This window comes from Dasypus novemcinctus, chromosome 26 (genome assembly GCF_030445035.2).
Source record: "Dasypus novemcinctus isolate mDasNov1 chromosome 26, mDasNov1.1.hap2, whole genome shotgun sequence".
Classification (NCBI taxonomy): domain Eukaryota; kingdom Metazoa; phylum Chordata; class Mammalia; order Cingulata; family Dasypodidae; genus Dasypus; species Dasypus novemcinctus.
This window is the reverse complement of record NC_080698.1, coordinates 33,385,020-33,407,138: the sequence shown is the minus strand read 5'-3', so window position 1 is coordinate 33,407,138 and position 22,119 is coordinate 33,385,020. Positions and strand designations below refer to the sequence as shown.

The following is a 22,119-nucleotide window of genomic DNA, read 5'->3' as shown; positions in this document are numbered from 1 at the left end:
ATGGAGTGAGTCTCCAGTTTTGCAAAACATTTTCACTTTCGTTTATGGGATGCTAAGAGAGCATTTTACTGTCATTACAAGAGTGGTTTTAGTAAACTTCAGCCCAGTGAAATCATCTGTAAATTAGTTTACAGAGGTGTGCTGAACTGTACCTTCTGTTTGTTTCCAAGATATTAAACCTGAATCTGTAATCTAAATTTTGGGCATTCTTGACTGGTTAACAGTATCAAGAGACTTTCTTTTTAAACATGTCAGTCTGCATACAAAAGGACAATTACTGTATGATTCCACTTACATGAAAGATCTAGAATAAGCAAATTCATACAGACAGAAATTAGATCAGAGGTTACCAGGAACTGTGTGTGTGGTGGTGGAGGTGGGGATGGAAAGTTATGACTTATTGGATACAGAGTTTCTCTTTTGAGAGATGAAGTATTGGTAATGGATGGTGTTGATAGTACAGCATTGTAAGTGTAGTTAATACTACTGAATTACACACTTAACATGGTTTAAATGGCAAATTAAATGTTACCATAACTTTTAAAAATATGTGGCATATAGGAACAACACTTAAAAATGGTCTGATATAAATATATAACACAACTTTTTAAGAACATTTGGTATCCTTTAAGAAGAGAATAATGTAACTTCACTGATGACACAAACTATATTTTTCCCAGTATCTATTTCCCTATTTTTGTTCTGTAAAAGTCAGTGATCAAATGAAATATGTTACTGCCACAGCATCCAAATCTTTAATAGAAAGGGCTATACTAACTTAGGACTTATAATTAGTTGTAACATAGCATGTGAATTCATGCTGCCTGAAAATCATCTCAAAGCCTTTACTGAACTTTCCCACTTCTCTGGGAATCCGTTACATTTTTATTTATATAGGCTGTACCCCAAGGTGTGAACACATTGTGTTCTAGAAGTTTATTTGTAGTTTTCCCCCTAGAGAATCAGCATTCTAGCGAGTGGTAAGGTTCTAAGGAGAGCCCTCATGGTGTCCCTCACCCCAGCATAGCTGATCTCTGACACTGATCCTGAGTTCTATACCATCCAAAGGCATCCCAGTACTTAAAGCACCCCTTTGGTACTTACTTCCTGGCCTGCACTACCTGTCAACCTGCTGTGTGATGACTGTTGAGTGAACCAAGCCTCACTATCATTGTTTATTAAATGGGAATAATCGTAGAGTATATTTCATAGGGCTTTTGAGACTTAAATGAGCGCAATGAATGTGAAATATCTAACATGGTGCCTGGTATAGAGTAGTGCTGAATAAATGTTAACTACTCAGGTTATTACCATACTCCCAATGCCTGCCCCTCTCATCCCCACCCTATCAACAGTCCCTAGAGCGGCTTATCTGAATTCAGTGTTAGGAGGCCAGCAGTTTAAATTCATTCCCCCTGCTGGATGGATTGAAGGGTCCCTCAACAGAGTTATTTGCATTTTCGGAGGTAAATACCAATTAAACGTCATTTCATTTAAAAAAAATTGCATGGTTAAGAAGCATTTGGGGGTTAATTTTGGGATTGGGAATCTAGGAGGAAGAGCTTTCCTTCCCTTTTCTGGGTATTTCAAGCCGTGTCCTGCCTTCATTCTTGCAGGCTGCTCTCAGCTGTTTGTCCCTGACTGCTTTCATTTTCATCTTGTGGTGGGCCCCTTTCCTCTGAGTTCAGTCCTCAGCTCTCTTCCCTTCTCCATCTCCACCCGTGATCTCACCCCGTCACAGTGCTCTCGCAGTGCTCTCCGTACCTTCAGGGCTGTTGGTGATGCCCACAGCTTGTGTCTGCAGCTCCTCCCTCCATCTCCATGCTGCTGTCTAACACAGATCCACACTGCTCACAGCTTCCCTCCCGACTTGCCTCCCTGGGTCTGCCTGTCTCAAGTAGGAGCCTGATGACAGCAACGTCACCCTCCCAGCTGCTCAGGCCACCAGCCACACAGTTGATCTGTGACTCTCCTCCTCTTCCTCCTTTCCCACCTCTTCCTCCATTCCTTGCCACCCTCCCCTGCCCTCTTCCTCCTCCACCCCCTCCATCCCACTACATCCATTATGAACAAATTCTGTTGGTTTTACCAACAAAATAGAGCCAAAGTCCAGTGAATTCTCACCACTTGCCTCTGAGACCCTGGACCATGCCATCTGTCCCGTCTGTATCACTGCAAGAGCCTAACTGCTCTCCCTTCTTCTGTCCTTGACCCCTACAATCTCTTCCCATCACAGCAGCCAGAGTTTTCCTTTTTATACACTGTTAAATCAGGCCACTTCTCTGCTCTCTGTTTGACTCGGAGCAAAAGTCAGAGTTCTTACAAGAGCCCATAAAACTCTGCAGCTCAGTGTACCTCCAGCGCTGGCTCCATTTCTCTCCCTTTTGCCCCCCACTTCCTTCTGGCTCACTGGACCCCTTGCTGTTTCTCATCCCAAGCGTGGACTTTTGCCAGTGATGCTCCCTACTGCCTGACCCCTCTTCCCTCAGTCCCTGCTTGGCCTGCTCTTTCCTGTCCTTTGGGCCTCTGTCCTGTGATGCCTTCCTTGGCCACTGCTAGGAAATAGCACCCCCAGATCACTCCCCAGCCCTCTGACCTGCTTTATTTTCTCCATAGTATCACTACCACTTTTCTGTCTTCTCTCACTAGGAAGTAAGCTTCATGAGGCAAGAATACATCCCCCCACGGCTCTGTCCTCAGCTCCTGGAGCAGAGCCTTGCACAAGTTGGCCCTCGTTAAATATTTAGGGTGTCGTTGAAGTCCACCCAGGGTGATTCTCCTTTCTCTGGTGGTGGCTTATATTAACTCTGATTATCGTCTGCAAATCACCTCTACTCATGACCTCTCTCCTGACGGGCACTTTAAATGCGGTATTGATTATTCAGTAACTGAGCTAATTTCTTTTCACTCTGCCTTGTCTGCATACTCTGTGTTGGTTAATGGCACCACCACACTGCCCATTCTTCACCTCATCTTTTAATCTTCGCTCCCAAGTATGCTGCTCCATCTAGTTCCATACTTTCTACTGTGGATTGACCCTTAGGAAATGGGCTCCAAACCATACCTGCCCCTCTATTCAGTGCAGGACCTGGTCACCTCTTGCAGCAGCCTGCTGTGTTACCTGCTGCCAAGCTCCTCCCTTTTCCAGGGGTCCCCCACCTGGGCGGGCATAGCCAGCCTTCTAAACATGGACCCCATCTAGTCATTACAAACTTCCCTGTCCCGTCCTCTGCCACAGCAGTGATTGTTACTCCATGTCTCTTGCTCGTTAGGAATAACACTGTAGTGGGGTTGTGTTATCCACACAGGCAGGACTCTGGGATCTCCACTCTTACTTTGATCAGCACAGCTCTGATTGTTTACTTTAATTGGAAGAAGTGTTTCCCCAGCTTTGAAAAAATGCAAAACCACAGATTTAGAGATTATGGTCCAGATTTACATTGCTATTTTTAATCTGGAATCCCAATCCCCCTCTACCTGAGTTCCTTTTTAAATTTATTATCTATCCCTTCCCAACTCCAAAATACCACTGAGTCGGTCCATTCTCTCCAGGAACATCATACCGCTGGTCCATTTCCTGGATAAACATGGACTTTTCAGACTCTGAACTTTGTTGTTCCTTTTGCTTGGAATGCCTCACTCCCTTTGTCAATCTGAAAAACTGCCCTGCTTCCTTCAAAGCCCAACAAAAATGCAAACTCTCTGTAATTTTCCTTAGACAGTCCCTGTCCCAGACAGGACTAAGCCTACCCCCCTTTTTTCCCACAGCATTTTTTTATAGTCCAGTATTTGGATGATGGATAACTGATTCCTTCTCTGTCCCTCCCACTTGACTGTTAGACTGTAACTGCCTCCTGTCTGCGACTCCAGGCATTCACATTCCAGTGCTTGGCACATAGTAGGTGCTGAGTGAATGCTTATGGGCTTTTGATTTTAGCCACAAAAGGGGTTATGTTAGTCAGCCAAAGGGGTGCTGATGAAAAGTACCAGACATCTGTTGGCTTTTATAAGGATATTTATTTGGCGTGAAGGCTTACACTTATAAGTCCCTAAAGAGTCCAACCAACTCAAGGTCCCATTAAGAAGTAGTTTCTCAAGAAAGCTGGCTGCCAGTCTCTGCGAGGGTTCAGCCTTCCTTCTTCCTCTTAAGGCTCCATGGTTCCAGCGTCTTCCGATCTCAGCTGTAGGCTCGTGTAGGGCTCCTTTCTTTCTGGGCTCAGCTGCTCTGTTCTTTTCACGAGGTCCGCAGTAAACTGTCCGCGAATGGCTTAGCTCTCTCCAGGGCCCCAGGATCAAAGTTGACAGAATTGTCTCCTCTGGTATCTATGGAGCTCTCTGTCCTCCCATGCCTTCTTCTGGGTGACTGGATTGAATATCCATTTATATAGCCCACAAAGGAGGCAGGGACTCAACTCAAGCCACGCCCTACTGACGTGGCAGCATCAAAGGCCCGAAAGTGATTAAATTAAGTAAACTTAAAACCTTTGAATTTAATGCAATTAAAGGATATCACACCCAGAGGAACAGACCAGTTTACAAACATAATCAATATCTTTTTTTGGAATTCATAATAATGCCAAATGGCTACAGGGGGCATTGCATACATCTCTCACCCGCCCCCCACTACCCCCGCCAGAGTTTCAGTCGTCCAGGCCAGTGTTTCCCAGGGTGTAATCCTCATCCCCTTTCATCAGAACACCTGACTATGCTTGTTTTTTGTTTTGTTTTGTTTTTGTTTTTATCTTTTTTTGAAGTTAATAGATCACACAAAATGTTACATTAAAAAACATGAGGTTCCTATATACCCCACTCCTCACCCCCCCACCCCATCATTTTTTTTAATTGTAGTTTTTTGAAGATACCTAGACCACAAAAATGTTACATGAAAAAATACAAGGGGTTCCCAAATACCCCCCACCCACTCCCCTACCCCACTCCTCCCACATCAACAACCTCTTTCATCAGTGTGGCACATTCATTGCATTTGGTAGATACATTTTGGAGCACTGCCGTACCACACGGATTATAGTTTACACTGTAGTTCATACTCTCCCTCAGTCCACCCAGTGGGTTATGGCAGGATATATAATGCCTTTGGAGTTATCCTAAATGATATGGACTATGCTTGTTAAACTACAGGCTCCCCAACACTGCCCCCCAGCTGCTGAGCAGGCCTGAGGGGGTGGACCTGGGAATCTGGATTTGTAACAAGTGCCTCAGGTCAGTCTAGCTTGTTCCAGAATTTGTGATGTACTGAGGGATCCATTAGCCATTAAGATGAAAGAGACACCAGGAGTTTATAAGCTAGGAGTCAGAATAGATGAAAGTAGGGAGAAATCAAGTTCTAATAAACAAGCAAAAATAAAAAACTTAGGTTCGGTAGATAGTTTCAATACCTACATTATTAACAGCAAGTAATAGACCTGGGACCATTTTTCTGACTCTTTCCCAAATAAGCAGGTATAACCATAACCACAAATCTGTCTAAAAATGATTAAAATTAAATCATCTGTAATGAAGTAAATGATATATTAATACAGGGGCATACCTAATTATTAACAGGACCTGTAAAAATTTTCCCTCTGATGTCTGAGCTGATGTTAGTAAATTCAAGAGGAAGACTGACTTTAAGGTCTTTACTCCTTTTGGATAGTTCCCTTGGCTGAAATGAAATTACGTTTCATATAATGTGAATATTGCCACATTCATTTTTTTCACCAAACATTTATCATGGGCATGTGTATGCAGGTTTAGATATATTGTACCATATAGATTCTTAAACTTCCCTTTCTTTAGCCTGTTAAAATTAACCATTTACCACCCCTGGGCCAGGCACTGGACTGAGGGCTATATGTAAATATCCACAAAATGCTCACAAGGGTGGAGTAGGTCATCTGAGCAGTGTTTTACAGATGAGAAATTTGAGGCCCAGAGAAGTTTAGTAATTTGCTTGAGGTCACACAACTAATATAAAACTGAAACTGGATTTGCTCCGGTACCACCAATCCTGATGAGCACTACTTCCTTGTGAATATAAATAGTGGATGAGACATGGTTCCTCCATATCCTAAAATACTGGAGCTGGGCAGGATTTGAGGGATTATCTGGGTCTTCTACTTAATTTCACAAGTAAGGAAATTTAGGGCCAATTTCATGGGAGATAATTAGGTCAAGGATCCTCTGCTTCAAAATTTGCAAAGATTTTTAAGCACCTTTATAGGATTGTCTCTTACTTGTAATGATCATCCTTTTTTTTTTAAGATTTATTTTTTATTTCTTTCTTTCCCTTTTCCCCTTTCCCCCCAGTTGTCTGCTCTCTGTATCCATTCACTGTGTGTTCTGTGTCCGCTTGCATTCTTGTCAGCAGCACCGGGAATATGTGTCTCTCTTTGTTGCATCATCTTGCTGCAGCAGCTCTCCAGTGTGTAGCTCCATTCCTGGGCAGGCTGCACTTTTTTTGCACAGGGCGGCTCTCCTTACAGGGCACACTCCTTGCACACGTGGGGCTCCCCTACACGGCGGACACCCCTGCATGGCACGGCACTCCTTGCATGCATCAGCACTGCGCGTGGCCCAGCTCACCGCATGGGTCAGGAGGCCCTGGGTTTTAACCCTGGACCTCCCGTGTGGTAGGCGGACGCCCTATCAGTTGAGCCAAATCCACTTCCCGATCATCCCTTTTGGTAATCTCTTTTTGGGTCAGAGCAGTGAGAGATTAGTGATTTTTACATTTTTCTTGTGATGCTAAATTCATTTTACTTCCTGAGTTCTTAGCATTTCTTGTGATGACTTGATTTAGATGGTGTGGGCTAGCCCATCTGCAGCTCTAAAGTACATATGAATCACCTGGGATGTGTTAAAATCCCATTCCAATTCAGCAGGTCTGGGGTGGCCTGAGATTGCAGCCCTAACCAACTCCCAGGTGCTGCTGCTCGTTGATGGACCACACTTTGAGTGGCAAGGATGCAGTCAGGGCTTGAGGGAAGCTTTTCACTTTTTTTTTGGTAAGAAGCATTTCAGGTATCCAGGTGGCTTGTACTTGGTGCCATTGCCTACAAAGGGTTAACCAAGTAATTATTCAGATCATTTTAGTAGATATTTACAAAGACCTCTGTCCCCATGAACTTTAATTAATGAGTCTGTACTGCGGCAGCCATATCTTTATGGGTGGACTTAATGGGGAATGCATGTTTGGATTCCTGGAAAGTCTGAATTAAGTCTGTAAGCTGCAGGAGGGTTGGGACCATGTTTGGGACAGAGATGTATCCACACTGCTCATCAAAATATCTGCCATGCAGTAAGTGTTCTGTTTTAGGCTGGTGGCTAAGAACAAGGCTGTCAGGCAACCTGTGGTTCAAGTCTCAGCTCTGCCACTGACCAGCTGAGTATCTTTGAGCAAGTTTCCTTACTTCCAGACTTTAGTTTCTTTATCTGCAAAGTGGAGTTGGAACTATTACTTACCTCATAGTGTTTTAATTAGGATGAAATGAGATAATATATGCAACAAGCATATGATATGATAGTTGTATTAGTCAGCCAAAGGGATACTGATGCAAAATACAGAAATTGGTTAATTTTTATAAAGGGTATTTATTTGGGGTAGGAGCTTACAGATACCAGGCCATAAAGCATAACAAAGTCTGTTTTCATGGATTGGAGCATGTGCTGATGTCTGCGAGGGTTCAGGCTTCCTGGGTTCCTCTGGGCTCAGCTCTTCTAGTTTCTCCACAAGGTTAGCTGTAGACTATGAGGCTCTCTAGGCTTTGCCTCTCTCCCCAAGGTCAGCAGTAGACTATCAGGCGAATGGGACTGTCTCTCCCTGGGACTCCAGCTTCAGCATCATACTCCAACATCAAAACTCCAACATTAGGGAAGCGGACTTGGCTTAATGGATAGAGCGTCCACCTACCACATGGGAGGTCTGCAGTTCAAACCCAGGACCTCCTTGACCCGTGTGGAGCTGGCCCACACGTGGTGCTGATATGCACAAGGAGTGCCGTGCCACGCAGAGGTGTTCCCTGCATAGGGGAGCCCCACGCACAGGGAGTGCACCCCGTAAGGAGAGCCGCCCAGCATGAAAGAAAGTCCACCCCGCCCAGGAGTGGTGCAGCACCCATGGAGAGCTGATGCAGCAAGATGATGCAACAAAAAGAAACAGTTTTCCGGTGCTGCTGACAAGAAAAAACTCCAACATTAAAAACCCTAATATTAAGAATTCCTCCAACTCTGTCTTTTGCCATTCCTTTTATCTGCTCGTGCCCACCCACCAAAGGGCAGGGGCTCAATGCCCTACTGACTTGATTACTTAATCAAGCAAACCTGAATCCAATATACTCTCATATGCCCAGAGGAAAAGGTCAGTTTACAAACATAATTCAGTATTTCTTTTTGGAACTCATCAATTAAATCAAACTGCTACAATAGTCTTTTTTAATTGTTGGGGCTCAGTCAGTATTTCTTGAATAAGAGAGAGACTGCAGTGCTTAAATTAAGCTAAAACCAGTTTTGTCTCATGGACAGATACATAGATAAGTGATTAGATTAATGAGCAAGGTTGCTTTGTAATTAGCACGTTAAATTTGTACATATACTTGCTTCGGTGCTTGGAAACCACGTAAAAAAGGTGGTCCACCGTTAATGGACTTCCTGTTTTCTCCTAACTCCCTGATGAGAAGGAATTTTAACCAGTTTTCCATAGAGAATCCTAAAACATATTTGCTGTTAGTCCATTATTGAGTTGGAGACACACAGGAGTAATATAAAACTGGTGTTGGGAATTTTGATCTTAAGTCACGTAAACTGCTCCCCTGACATTTTTGCACTAGTTGTTTACTTGGCAGACCTTGAAGGGTCCCACTTCAGCCTTAATCATCCCAGATTCTAGGTTGGCTAAGTCCAAGAAGAAGCAGCTTTCCCTGAGCTGTGGCCTTAAGCCCAGAGAGACTAGTACCTGACAGGCTTTCCTTTCTGAGGATGGCTACAGAAGATACTTGGGTGTACATGCAACATCTCACACTTACTAGGGTCCTTGCTCTGTCCTACACGCTTAGCGATGGGGGGAGCGTCTCTTAGTTCTGGTGGCTTTTTTTTCTTCATTCTCGTCTCTTTGATGACGATGATGATAATGGCAGCAGTGCCTTATTAAATGCCAGGCACTGCTTGAAATGCTTGATAGAGCATTAGCTCATGAGTCTCTGTGAGGTAGAGACCATGCTTCCAGAGAGAAAGTGAAGGTCAGAGAGAATCAGGCTTTGTCGCACAGCTGGTGAGTGCAGAGCTGGGAAGGGAATTCAGCTCAGTCTTTTGATTCCAAAGCGCAGGCTCTTAACCCCTGTGCTTTCCTGCATCCCTGTCCAGCCCGTCGGTGGCTTTTGTTTGGTATATTATCTTCTTTCCATGTCCAACCCCAGAAAACGAAGACCTGTAGGTGTGTTCTTCCTGAACTGTATTACTTGTGTCACGTTTTGGAATATTGTTATTGCTGTGGATTCTGGCCATGTCAAACCATGTCCTGCATCTCTCCTTCTCCCTCCCAACAATGTTCGTGGCTAGAAGGATGGTAGAGGAAAGGATGACAGGCAGGAACCTGGGGAGAGAGTAAATAAGAAGGAATGGGAGAGGTATTTGCCAAAAGAGGGCTTGTGAGCACCTGTGCTGAGAAAGACTGTTTGGTTTTCTTTTGCAAGCAACTTCATCCAATAAGAAGGTCATGGGATCAGAGCCAGACCAGAAGAACCCAGACCTGCCACAGGTTTGCTGTGCATCAGTTTCTTAATCTGTAAAGTGGGGATTATGATATCAACCTAGCAGGGTAGCTCTAAGGGTAAGAATTAACAGATGCATAACTCTTCATAGAATGCATGCTCAGTAAAAGGAAGCCCTTATTCTATCAGTCCTGTTACATCAGAAGGGGAACAGGTGGGACAGTTCATATTCCTTCGCCTGGTCCATCCATTGGGTATTTGTCGTTCCTGTGCTGTGTGCTCAGCTCTAGCCGTGTGCTATGGGAGGGTGACATAGAATTCAGAGGAGGTGAAAACAGGTCATCATTCCTTGGATCTGTGGTTTCCCACAGTTCTGGCTATGAATTATTCTAAGTATGGTCATAATCAACACGTATACTACTTTCTTAGCTTTTTCTCCTCCCTCCCTACTCCCAGGCAAATAAAAATGGATCTGAATGTTGTTTCTCTGCCTTCAGAAGCGTAGGGTGCCATTCAAAGAGCAGAGGTGCCAGTTTCTAGAACTCAAACTCCATGGGAACAAGGGCTTTGTCTAGAATGAACACAGCTGTGTTCCCAGCAGCTGTAAGAGGTGGGCAGTGGATCTTTGTCGATCAAATAAATTATAAATCCTCTAGACTATTTAATACATATCTATAGAGGGTTCCTCAGCCTTGATGTTGACATTTTGGACTGGGTAATTCCTTGTTGGGGTGGGAGTGGAGGGGCTTGTCCTGTGCACTTTAGGATCTTTAACAGCATCCCTGGCCTCTCTGCCCACTAGATGCCAGTACTATCCCCCTAGTTCTTACAACCTTAGATATCTTCAGATAGTGCCAAAATGCCCTCAGCTGTTGCCAAATTGCAACATTATCCCGACGTGAGTACCCCTGGTCTAGAGAATGAGTTTGCAAAATCATAAAATGATTTTTTAAAGCCATGAGACTATACTGAATATGTGATATCAGTAAAAATGTTTTCTTTCATTGAAGATTCTGATACAAGCGTTTTCCTTCCCATTGCTACAGTTAGAGTAGCAGGGTCAAGAGAGCAGGGCTGCCTGGTGCCAAGGCTGCAGCTTTGCCATGAACTGGCCTGCTCTGCTACTTTAAGAAACAGGAACAGTAGACGATATGGCTTTGGTTGAACTCTGAATCCCCAAGTCCAGTACAGACTGACCTGTTTACAAGACTGAAAATCTCAGCATGTTTGCCTTTTGAAAATTTATTCTGCTGATGTCACCCAGTTTTGCTTGAGATGTCTGAGGTTCAGGCATGAGGTTCAGGTATATGGATGCTTTAGGCATAGTTGGAATCAGATTTGGCTGGCCAAAGAATCCATTCCTTCTGCAGCCAACATCCATTTGGTACCATCAGTACCAAATTGTTTGCTACTTTGAAATCTGGATAGTCACGCAACTGTCTGGCATCTGGAAGGAACCTTTAGGATCACAGAGTCCAACTTCCTCCATTAAGAAGTGCCTGTGGAACCTGCCATTCCTTTTCAAACCCCAGCGCATCAGCATCACTCGGTGTTAATGTATCAGTGAAGCTGTTGTTAAGAGTTATCCTGTTGGTTTTAGTGAGGACCTTCCCTACCTTTTCATTGGGAAGACTGTTCTAATACTGTTTCCTTTAAGAAAGTCATATAGACACAATCTTGAATTAAAAATGGGATTCAGCAAAAATGGTGGCCTTGAGAACTACACACCAACAGTCAGTGGCAAAACCCCATTAAAAAATATTAAGTATGTATATGACTAGACTGAGCAGCTCAGCAGTGAGGGATGAAGAGCTGGAAATCACAGGTCACCTGTATTTAAGTCCTGTTTTTGTGGCTGTAGGCAAGTTATGAGACCTCTCTAAATCCCAGCTTGCTCATCTGTAAAAAAGTGATAAATAATATTAATGTTGCAAAGATTCAATTCTATAATGCAAGTGAAATGCTGAGCATGCTAGCAGGTATTCAGTACTACATATGAGCTATTGACATTGCTGTTTTACACTAATAAGCACTTTCTAGTTGTTTCATTCTACGCTGTTTCTTGGGTTCTGAAAACTAGATTTTTTTCCCCCAGAAGACTTGTTTGGTGAAAGTAAGGGAACCTAAATGATTTTGTATAATTGACTCCCACACTAGAATGTGAGTAAAAGACTAAAACATAGAGACTGAGGCAATAAAAAAAGCATAGAGAACAGATGTTTATCGAAGATTTTTCTAGGTTAAATAGTATTATCTTCATGTTATATTTGCTTAAACCGATATAGTGCTATGTCAGGTGAAAATTCAGATTATACTCATTCTAAACCATCATAAATTGAAAGAAAAATTTAAAAGATGGAAATATACAGTTTTTGTTGTTGTTGTTTTTTAGGAGGTACCAGGGAATGAACCCAGGACCTCATACATAGGAAGCAGGCTCTCAACCACTGAACGACATCCGCTCCCCCCTGCAATATGCAATTTTAAAAATGAAAATAATGCAAATACATTTCTTCCTGTTGGATCCTAACCCCGGGTTTGGGAAGAAGCCCTGTAAATGCTCTCCTATGGGCTTTGGGGATTCCAAGGATTTATTTGCGGAGCACATTTTGGTGGAGAGATCAGCTAAACTTTTCAGAGGAAGAAATGTCAGTATTGGAATAAAAAAACAGATTCTCATTTAAGAGCAATAGATTTTCACACGAAAAATTATTCAGAGAAAGAGTTTGACGGGGCCTTCTAATCTTTATAATTTAAGGGGAAAAAAGAGCACACAAAGCCACTTTAAATAGCAAATTAATATTTCTTCATGTCAGTATTCGAGTTGCCACAAGCCTAGTGGGTCCACACAGGCGGATGGATGTGTTTTCTCCCCGGGCAGGCGCTATCACTGGTGGGGTGCTGACTGAGCCCTTCACCTTATTGTTCGACTTAGTTATTTTAGGCTTCATTTTGGACAACAAAATGCCATCTTGGTGTGGTGGTAAGGGATTTGCTTTTTTAAAAATCTGGCAAATTTGTAAACAAGAAAAGAGTTATAAATCCAGTGCTTTAAGTGTAGATGTATGGGACTTCCCCCGCCCACTGAGGTCCCTTACTTGCCCCAAAGCTGATCCCTCATTGTGCTTCCTTCCTGACCTCCACGAGGGAGCCTGTTCATGAACGCGTTCTTGCTGTTAAGGTTGAAGAGTACGGAGCATTCCCTGGCCCATAGTTGAAGGAATATTGGCGGAAGAACTCGGCCTCCTCTAACTGTCCCACCCCAAGGCCCTCCGCTCGCCGCCCCTCTACGTGTGAGCTGGCGTGAGTTTTGCACGCATGTCTAGCGCGCAGTGTTTTTATTAAAGACTGTCTGAAGTCCAGCATCTTGAGGGCCCCCAGGACTGCATCTCTGGGGTTAGTCGCTAGTACAGAGCATTCCTTTCCTAGATTTCAGATCCCATTAGGTCGGCTTTGAGTCTCTTATTTTTCATCTAGCAACCAAGCACAGGGCTTTCTGAGCGTTATTCGTGTGGTGAATGATTATCTTAGGCCTGATGTAATTGGACCCCAACATTCTTGAGCAGGAACTGCGGATGCAGGGCAGGGAGAAAGAAAAGGCAGTGGGTTCGTGAGTCGTATCTTCTAAGGACTGATGTGAGAACCTCATTTTAACCTTCATTCCTAGGAAATGGCGCTTGGTAAAGCCAGTTATTGTGCATGATTTTATTATGGTGAATAAAACTGTAGTATGTTGCCATCTAGTGGAACATATAGCAAATTAAAGATTAATGTATTCTGGCCACAAAGTTCAGTAGAGCTAATTAAACGAGCCAGAGAAAATAAGTGAAAGTATTTTCTAAAGGCAACTGTTTTGGAAACACATGCAAAATTGTTTGGAAAAGCAAATTTGACATTTAGTAATAATGTTTCTTAAAGCAGGCAAAGGTCACTGTATTTCTCAAGAGTTTATGGATATTTATAACCAAAGAACCAACAAGTAGATGGTACCTCAGTTTTTCAAGCATACAACCAGGACAGGATACTGCATTTTCATTGTCATCTGTATAATAGGAACAGTTTCTTATTTGAAGGCCTAGACAAAATGCTTGGTTATTACAAGGTTATTCTGTTTTTTAAAATGCCATTTTAAAGTTTCCAATACCTTTCCAAAATCCTTTTTTTTTGGTTAATTTCTACAAAATAAATTATTATTATTTTTAGGAGATGCAAGCACATTAATTCACAAAGCAGGAATTTTGCACTTTAAATTCTAAATGGCATCCCAGCAATGTCCAGTTCTGTGGCTTTAAACCTGATTTTTATGAAGACCTACAAAAATTATATTATGGAATATTTCTTGAGCATTGACTAGCTGTTTGTTTCCTTTTTGTTTGTTCTTTTATTTATGCTTGTTTAGATCCCTCCCTGGTGCCACAGCAGCCGAGTGTGCATCAAATCTGAAGAAAATCTACACAGTACAAACAGTTCAGGTAAGATCAAAACAGGATGCCAAAACACATACACATACGCACAAACGAAATACTATTGAAAAAAAAAAACTCAGCAGGTGAAAAACCACAAGGGGATGGGGAGAAATAAATTAAAAAATTAAAAAACAAAACAGGGATGCCCCAGGTTAGGGTGGCATAGCCACAGTAATCAATTATCCAGCTTCAAACTGCCTCTGTGCTGCTAGTCCCCGCCTGGGGGTCTGCTCAGCATAACTCCCAGGTCCATCGTGGCCCTCTTCTGAGTTCACCCCCAAGGCCGGCTGAGCACACAGAAGCCTGCTCTTCTCTTGGTGAGCTGTTGAAATTTTATCTACTACCTATACATTTTGTAGACCTGTGCAAGAAGCAGGCTGTGCTTTAGTTAAGCAGGTTTTGAAGGCATCTGTTCAGATCCTTAATCAAACTCTAGCCCTGCCACTCCCTCTCTGTGCCTCTGTTTACCATCTGTGAGCAGCTGTGGAACCTTCCACAGGCTTACAAAGGCGAGGAGCACACTATAGTGTTGAGTGTAAAAGCAGAGGGTCTCAGCCCAGTTTCCTTCTTCATATTCCAATTCCATCATCCTAAGTTGGGCAGGAATCAACTCCTACCCCTTTTATTTCTGTAAAATTGGTATAATAATAGCATATATTTCCATGGGTTTCTGTGAGGATTGAATAAGACTGTTACACCATACACTTAGCAGAATATCTGATACATAGCATGTTCTCAGCAAATAAAACCCTTGATTCTATTAGTTCCTTCTCTTTCTAATACCTAGGGTGCAGATTTCTTTTAAAAACTGGTTTATTTAGTTTATCACATTTTTATTTTCTTCAAAAGCAAATGCTATCAAGATTCTCCCTTCTTCTAGTTCAATACTCTGTTACAGATAAAATGACACTTTTTTTTTTTAATTTTTTTATTTTTTATTGACTTTGTAATAATATTACATTAAAAATATATATGTGAGGTCCCATTCAACCCCATCCCCCACCCCCCCCCCTCCCCCCCCCAACAACACTCATTCCCATCATCATGACACATCCATTGGATTTTGTAAGTACATCTTTGGGCACCTCTGCACCTCATATACATAGGTTCACATCATAGCCCATACTCTCCTCCATTCCATCCAGTGGGCCCTGTGAGGATTTACAATGTCCGGTGATTGCCTCTGAAGTACCATCCAGGGCCGCTCCATGTCCCAAAGACGCCTCCACCTCTCATCTCTTCCTGCCTTTCCCCATACCCTTCGTCCACTATGTCCACTTTTCCCATTCCCATGCCACCTCTTCTATGTGGACATTGGATTGGTTGTGTCCATTGCACCTCTATGTCAAGAGGAGGGTCAGATTCCACCTGGATGCTGGATGCAATCCTCCCATTTTCAGTTGTAATCACTCTAGGCTCCATGGTGTGGTAGTTGTCCTTCTTCAACTCCATCTTAGCTGAGTGTGGTGAGTCCAATAAATCAGATTGTAGGTGCTGGAGTCTGTTGAGGCTCAGGATCTGGCTATCACATTGTCAGTCCAGAGATTCAAATCCCCTAAATATATCTTAAACCCCAACATTAACTGCACCTCCAGCACATTGGCATGAAAGTCTTATGAAGGGAGATCCCATCTGAGTCCAGATTCATCACACATAAACACCATTTCCAAAGAGGGGCCATCTGACCTGGTAGTTAACCCCATCGGCCATGACCATAACTCCCGTGGGTCTCTTTAGCCCTCAAAGGAACCAATATCTGGGGGTTGTATCTGCTTTATCTGTCTCTCTGACTCTGCTCAGTTGTGCATGAGGGCAAACCTTCTGCCAGCCTCCAGACTCTTTTTTAGAAACTCGTAGCCATATAAACTCATTTCTCCTTTCCATTTCCCCCTTACTTTAGGTCAAACAGCATTTTAAAGTCATGGTATTTTATGTAGACATGGATATTCTGCTGATCCGCATTGAACCTTCCGTATAAGGTCATTTTCCAGTTGCATCATCAGTTGGTAGTTGATAGTCGTCCCTCGTTGCCAGGGAGGCTCATCCCCGGGTGTCATGTCCCACGCTGGGGGGAAGGCATTGCATTTACATGCTGAGTTTGGCTTCGAGACTGGCCACAAAATGACACTTTTGAGTTCACCTCCATAGTTACATATACCACAGGTTCTGAATTTTCTAGAAGGGCCAGATTTCATTTAGTTTTCTGGTGAGCCCCTAAATCTTTTAATGTCTTAGAAATTCCAATAGCCTGACATTTCTACTTTGATTCTTAGGCAGCTCCTCACATGCAGGAGTATCACAAAAATCCTTTTTCAGACGCCCGTCTCAATATTTGGATCAGAAAATTCGGTATCTCATAGTTACGCTGTCCCAGGAATATGGTTTAAAACATTTGTAAGGTGCTGTGCATAGCTGCTGTGGGCAGTAAGCCAGGTTCTGACCACTGGGCATTCTGATCTAGCAAGGCAGATGACATAAGCAAGTGGAAAGCAAATAACAGTGCTGCTGTGAATAATCTTTCTGTTCCAGAGTACAAGCAGTGTCACAGGGCAGCACGTGGGCCACTGCCCAGAGGGACAGATGCTCTCAGAGTCCGGGAAAGGCTTCCCCTTACTTCTTTCCCTTTGTGACTTCATGAACTTTGTTTACCTCTTCCCAGCAAGCTTACAGATCTCAGAGCACTTGGTTTCAAGGCCTGTCTTCATGTGAACGCTCTGAAATCCTCCTGCTCTCTTGAGATATATGTTAGGTTTTCCCAGCTGACTTGGGGCCATCAGCTACACATGGGATCCCGGGGCAGACCAGGTAAAGTCAACAGATGGGTGGGTTTGTTTTTTTGGCCCTACTTGATAATAATGCTGAGCATTTGAGGAAGCCTTTGTTTCCAGTTCCACCTTAGATGGAGAATTCAGGGACTAATTGGAAGTACTCTGACCTGGCACATTCTAGGACATACTTTCTTAACAACGGTACTAGTTTCTTAGGTCCACCAGAACAAAGTACCACAAATTGGATGGCTTAAAACAATAGAAATTTACTGTCTGTCAGTAATGGGGGCTGGAAGTGCAGAATCAAGGTGTCAGCAGGGCGGTGCATCCCCTGCTGTCCCCAGGGGAGAATCTGTCCCGTGCCTCCGTCTTGGCTCTGGCAATGGCTTGCCAGCAATCCGTGGCCTTCTCCCCTCAGCCTTCTGTCCATGTACAGATTTCCTCCTCTTATAAGGACAACAGAGGTACTGAATTAAGGGTGTAACTTTTTCCAGTGTGATCTCATTCTAGCTTGTCTAATTCTCTCTGTATGACTCTCTTTCCAAATAAGATCATATTCTGAGGTAGTGGGGATTAGAACTCCAATGTGCCTTTTGGGGGAACGCAGGCTATAATTTATGTACAGCAAATACAGATTTCTTCAAGTGTTCAGTTTGATAAATTTTGACAAATGGCTACACCCATGTACTCATCACCCAGATCAAGATAGAAAATATTTCCATCGCCCCATAAAGTTACCTTGTACCCTTTCCAGTCAGCCCCCCACATCCAGAAGCAACCACTCTACTGCTTTCTTTCACTGTAGATTAGTTTTGTCTATTACTGACCTTCATATAAATGGAGTCACACAGTACCATGCTCTTTTGTGTTTGATTCCTTTCACTCAGTAGATACTGAAGAAGTGAATGAATGAATGATAAATTAATAAATGAACCCCTTTTCTAGTCACAACATCCTACTTTATAAGGGTCTTTTGGGCTTTAGGGCATACATTCTCAGGAGGGTTGAAAATTCATTCTTGGTGGTACAGAAGTTTATTTTTATGTATAAAGCACAGGCATACATACAGTACATAAACATATACTGTGTCTCTGTGGTATTAAAAATTTTGTGGAGTGTGAGTAGGAAGAATGTTTAAAAGGGCTAATTTGATGGTGGAGGGAAGGGAGATGTGGTATTAAAAGAAAAGATGGAGATACTTCCTCTAAGTGATGAGAAATTTCTTTTATATCATTGATGTCTTTGTCCCCTTCAATTTCCTTGTCCGTAGAATTAGTATAATAATAATGTCTATTTCCTAAGTTTGAAGGGAGGATGAGATGAGATCGTATGTGTTCTTTTTAAGTTTTTAAAAAAATTTTTATTTATTTTCATTTTTTTATGTTTTTATTTATTTCTCTCCCCTTCGCCCCCCACCGCCCAATTGTCTGCTCTCTGTGTCCATTCGCTGTGTGTTCTTCTGTGTCCGCTTCTATTCTTGTCAGCAGCATGGAAATCTGTGTCTCTTTTTGTTGTGTCATCTTGCTGCATCAGCTCTCCATGTGTGCAGCGCCACTCCCGGGCAGGCTGGACTTTCTTTTGCACTGGGCAGCTCTCCTTACGGGAGGCACTCCTTGCGCGTGGGGCTCCCCTACGCAGGGCACACCCCTGCGTGGCAGGGTACTCCTTGCGCACATCAGCACTGCGCATGGGCCAGCTCCACACAGGTCAAGGAGGCCCTAGGTTTGAACCACGGACCTCCCATGTGGTAGGTGGACGCTCTATCCATTGAGCCAATTCCATGTCCTGTATGTGTTCTTAATAGTGCCTGGCAATTCGTACACCCTCACGTGTTGGTGACTTTTACTAAAGTAGTGTTGGATTCCACCCCTTAGCTTTGTTAGGTGCCTAGGGTTGGATTCTGGGGTAGTTGCATTGCCATGTCTGGCACTTCCCAGTTTGGATAATTTACTTAGCCTAGAGCTCTGTTTGAGTATACTCTTCTGTAAAACGGGGATAATTGTGATACTGATTTTATCATGTTATGAGAATGAAATAAAGCACATGTTAGTGCACAATAATAATCCTAAATTCATCTGCTATCCTTTGCCTACTTCTCTTGGGTCATCTTGTTGTACTTTCTTTAGTCATGCATTATATCAGAAAATGGTATACCACTGCTTCTAGGTTATTTATTTAAAGCAGTCATACTCTGGATTACACCACTGCTAACACTTTTATGTAGAAAAACATATTTAACTTTTGGGATTTCAGCTTGTGAAGATCCTTAATATCCCGTGAACTTAACAAACTAGCCTGGGTGCTGATTTGAAAGTCATTTGAGGACCTGCTCTTGTCCTTCTCTGTCTTTTTAGTTCCGTGATTATATTTTGATTGTTTAACTCTCACTCTGTCAGTGCTAAAAAAAATGTATCTCTAAATGTGTCTGTGTTTTTCCCGCACATATGCTTTGATAAAATGTAAGAATCATGTTAATTGTGATAGCTTTATGTAATGACTTAACTTGTCTTTTTTAATACTCTGGGGACCTTCGGCAAATTGAAGAACTTGATGGGAAGGATTATTATCTCCATTACTAGCTGGGGAAATTGAGATGGAGAGCTCAGTGGCCCATGCATCCAGCGGAAACAGCTCATTGTGCTGTGTCTCTGGAACTGGACCTTCAATTCTCCTTCTTTTACTCCACCCTGAAGAGTGATGGAGGTGTGTGCCTTCAGGTGACCCAGTGACCCCTGCTGAGGATTCTCTTATCACAGCCAATGCTAATTCTTTCTGCTTGAAGTACAGTTTATTTCCTATTTTCCTGACTTTCTTGGAAAATTCCATTTTTCATCTAGGTTTGTTTTCCAGGCCATTAGTGATTCCTTTTACTCTTTCATAACTATTTTCCACATTTCTCATGCATTTTTATATCCTGAATAGGTTCAGTGCAGAGTAGAACATGGCCTCTGAAGAAACATGATCTTATTTGTGGGAGAATGAACAGCTCCCTCCTGCATGTGATTTGCAAGGGAGGTCTCCCTCGTCCCCAGTATCTTTTGGACCTACTTGGCACAAGACAAAAAAGTCCTCCCCACTACACCCCGTAAAAGCGCATTCCTGTATAGCCTTCTATCTCAAACCTGTTATCTGTGGTTTTACCGTCAAGATTTTGCCACCGTTTTCCACTTGTACTGTGTTCTACCTAGTATTTCCCATAAATTGACTTTTTTTTAAAGATTTATTTTTTTATTTATTTCTCTCCCCTTCCCTTCCCCTCCCCCCCTCCCCCATTGTCTACTTTCTGTGTCCACTTAACATTCTTGTCACACGCATCGGGAAACTGTCATTTTTTTGTTGCTGTATCATCTTGCTGCGGCAGCTCTCTGTGTGCGGCACAACTCCTGGGCGGGCTGCATTTTTTGTGTGCAGGGTGGCTCTCCTTGCAGGGCGCACTCCTTGCACGTGGGGCACCCCTATGCAAGGGACACCCCTGGATGGCACAGTACTCCTTGCACACTGCAGCACTGTGCGTGGGCCAGCTCACTACATGGGTCAGGAGGCCCTGGGTACCAAACCCTGAACCTCCTTATAGTAGGCGGACGATCTATCAGTTGAGCCACAACCGCTTCCCATAAATTGATTTTTCATTTAAATTTACTTACAACAGAAACCTCCTATTTCTTCTGTAAATGGAAACCCAGTGTCATAAACAGAAGGCAGTCATAAAAAAATATATATAAACTATTAAGAGAATGTTCCTCCTGTTCCTGCTAAAATCGTCTTTTGTACAGCCAATATAGTACCTTGGCATTGTCCCTTATTGAAAGGTAAAGCTACCTGATGGTAGTATAGTGCTGTTATAGGTGATTAAGTTAGGGCATCAGATTGCCTTCAAAATCCATGGGAAATGATGGCTCTTTTAAAGCAAAAGTATTATATAGGTCAGTATTGATAAGGGAGTGTGTTAATGTGCTAGGCTGCTGAAAGCAGTATGCCAGAAATGGGTTGACTTTTATAATGGTAATTTATTATCTCCCAAGTTTACAGTTAAAAGGCTGAGAAAAATGTCCAAATCAAGGCATCAGGTGATGCTTTCTCCCTGAAGACTAGCTGCCTGCAATCCTGGTCTCCTCTGTCCCATGGCAAGGCACATGGTGCCATCTGCTGGTTTCTCCCTTCTCTTCCACATTTTGTTGCCTCAGCTTCTTGCTCCTGTGGCTTTCTCTCTTTTTTTAGTCTGAATTTCATTCTCTCGTAAAGGACTCCAGTAAGAGGATTAAGGCCCACCTTGGGCCACAGCTTACTGAAGTAACCTAATCAAAAGGTCCTTAATTCAAGTAACCTAATCAAAAGGTCCCACCACAATAGGTCTACACCTACAGGAATGGATTAGCTTTAAGAACATAACAGCTTCAAACTTGTAGGAAGGAAGATGGAAAGATTGATTCAAGGTGCTCCCTGCCTTGGACACAGATTGGTGCCCCTGGTGGGTGGGGTCCTGCAGTGGAATGGCTTGGAATGGACCACTTGGATGAAGGTGGAAGCTGAGGGAAGACAGAGAGAAACACAACACTGAAAAGAAAGAGAAAAAGGGAAAGACCTGAAGCCCAGTCTACTTCATAGTTCTTTCTAGTCCAGTCTTAATATTGGACTGTAACAGGATTCCTAATCCATCATTTAATTTATTCATTACATGCATAATGGATGAACATTTATAATCACAACCCAGTTATACCAAAGTCAAATTGCCTGTGATCCGCCATGTCTGTTGATGGCAGTGGGGGCATTGTGGGGGTAGCAGGTAATATTTGAACTTCCAGATTAAAAGTACTTCAGTCACTTCCAATGTAAAACTTCCTCTCTTCCAGTTTAAGTCTCTTAAGATGTTTAGGCTCTTTCCCTTCTGCATTTGAGCTGGCATGTGCAGAAATATAACTGATCCCACCTGGGGCATGAGCATGGGCCCCATCCTTGGTCCTGCTGTGGCCTCGGGTCATGAAGGCCCTACAGAGTGTCCCCACATCTAGACCCAGGCCTCTTTTTGTCTGTTGGCTTCCCCTCAATTTCACGCTACCACTTGGGGACCTAGGAAATATTGCTGCTTTCCCCCCACCCCATGAGAATGAAGGGGAATCTGTAAGGCTGCTGCATGCCCCTCCGCTAGGAATACCCCTCCCGTCTCCTTGGCCATCCTCTTAC

General features: G+C 43.2%; 1 protein-coding gene across 1 annotated transcript in view; it reads left to right on the top strand.

Moving 5' to 3' along the window:
• The window catches only part of EIF4E3 (eukaryotic translation initiation factor 4E family member 3), a 40,906-nt gene that overhangs the window by 1,397 nt on the left and 17,390 nt on the right, over positions 1 to 22,119 (top strand). The window contains exon 2 of the mRNA XM_058288492.2: positions 14,104 to 14,176. Coding sequence (XP_058144475.1) covers positions 14,104 to 14,176 — 73 coding nt within the window. The remainder of the gene's footprint in view (positions 1 to 14,103; positions 14,177 to 22,119) is intronic.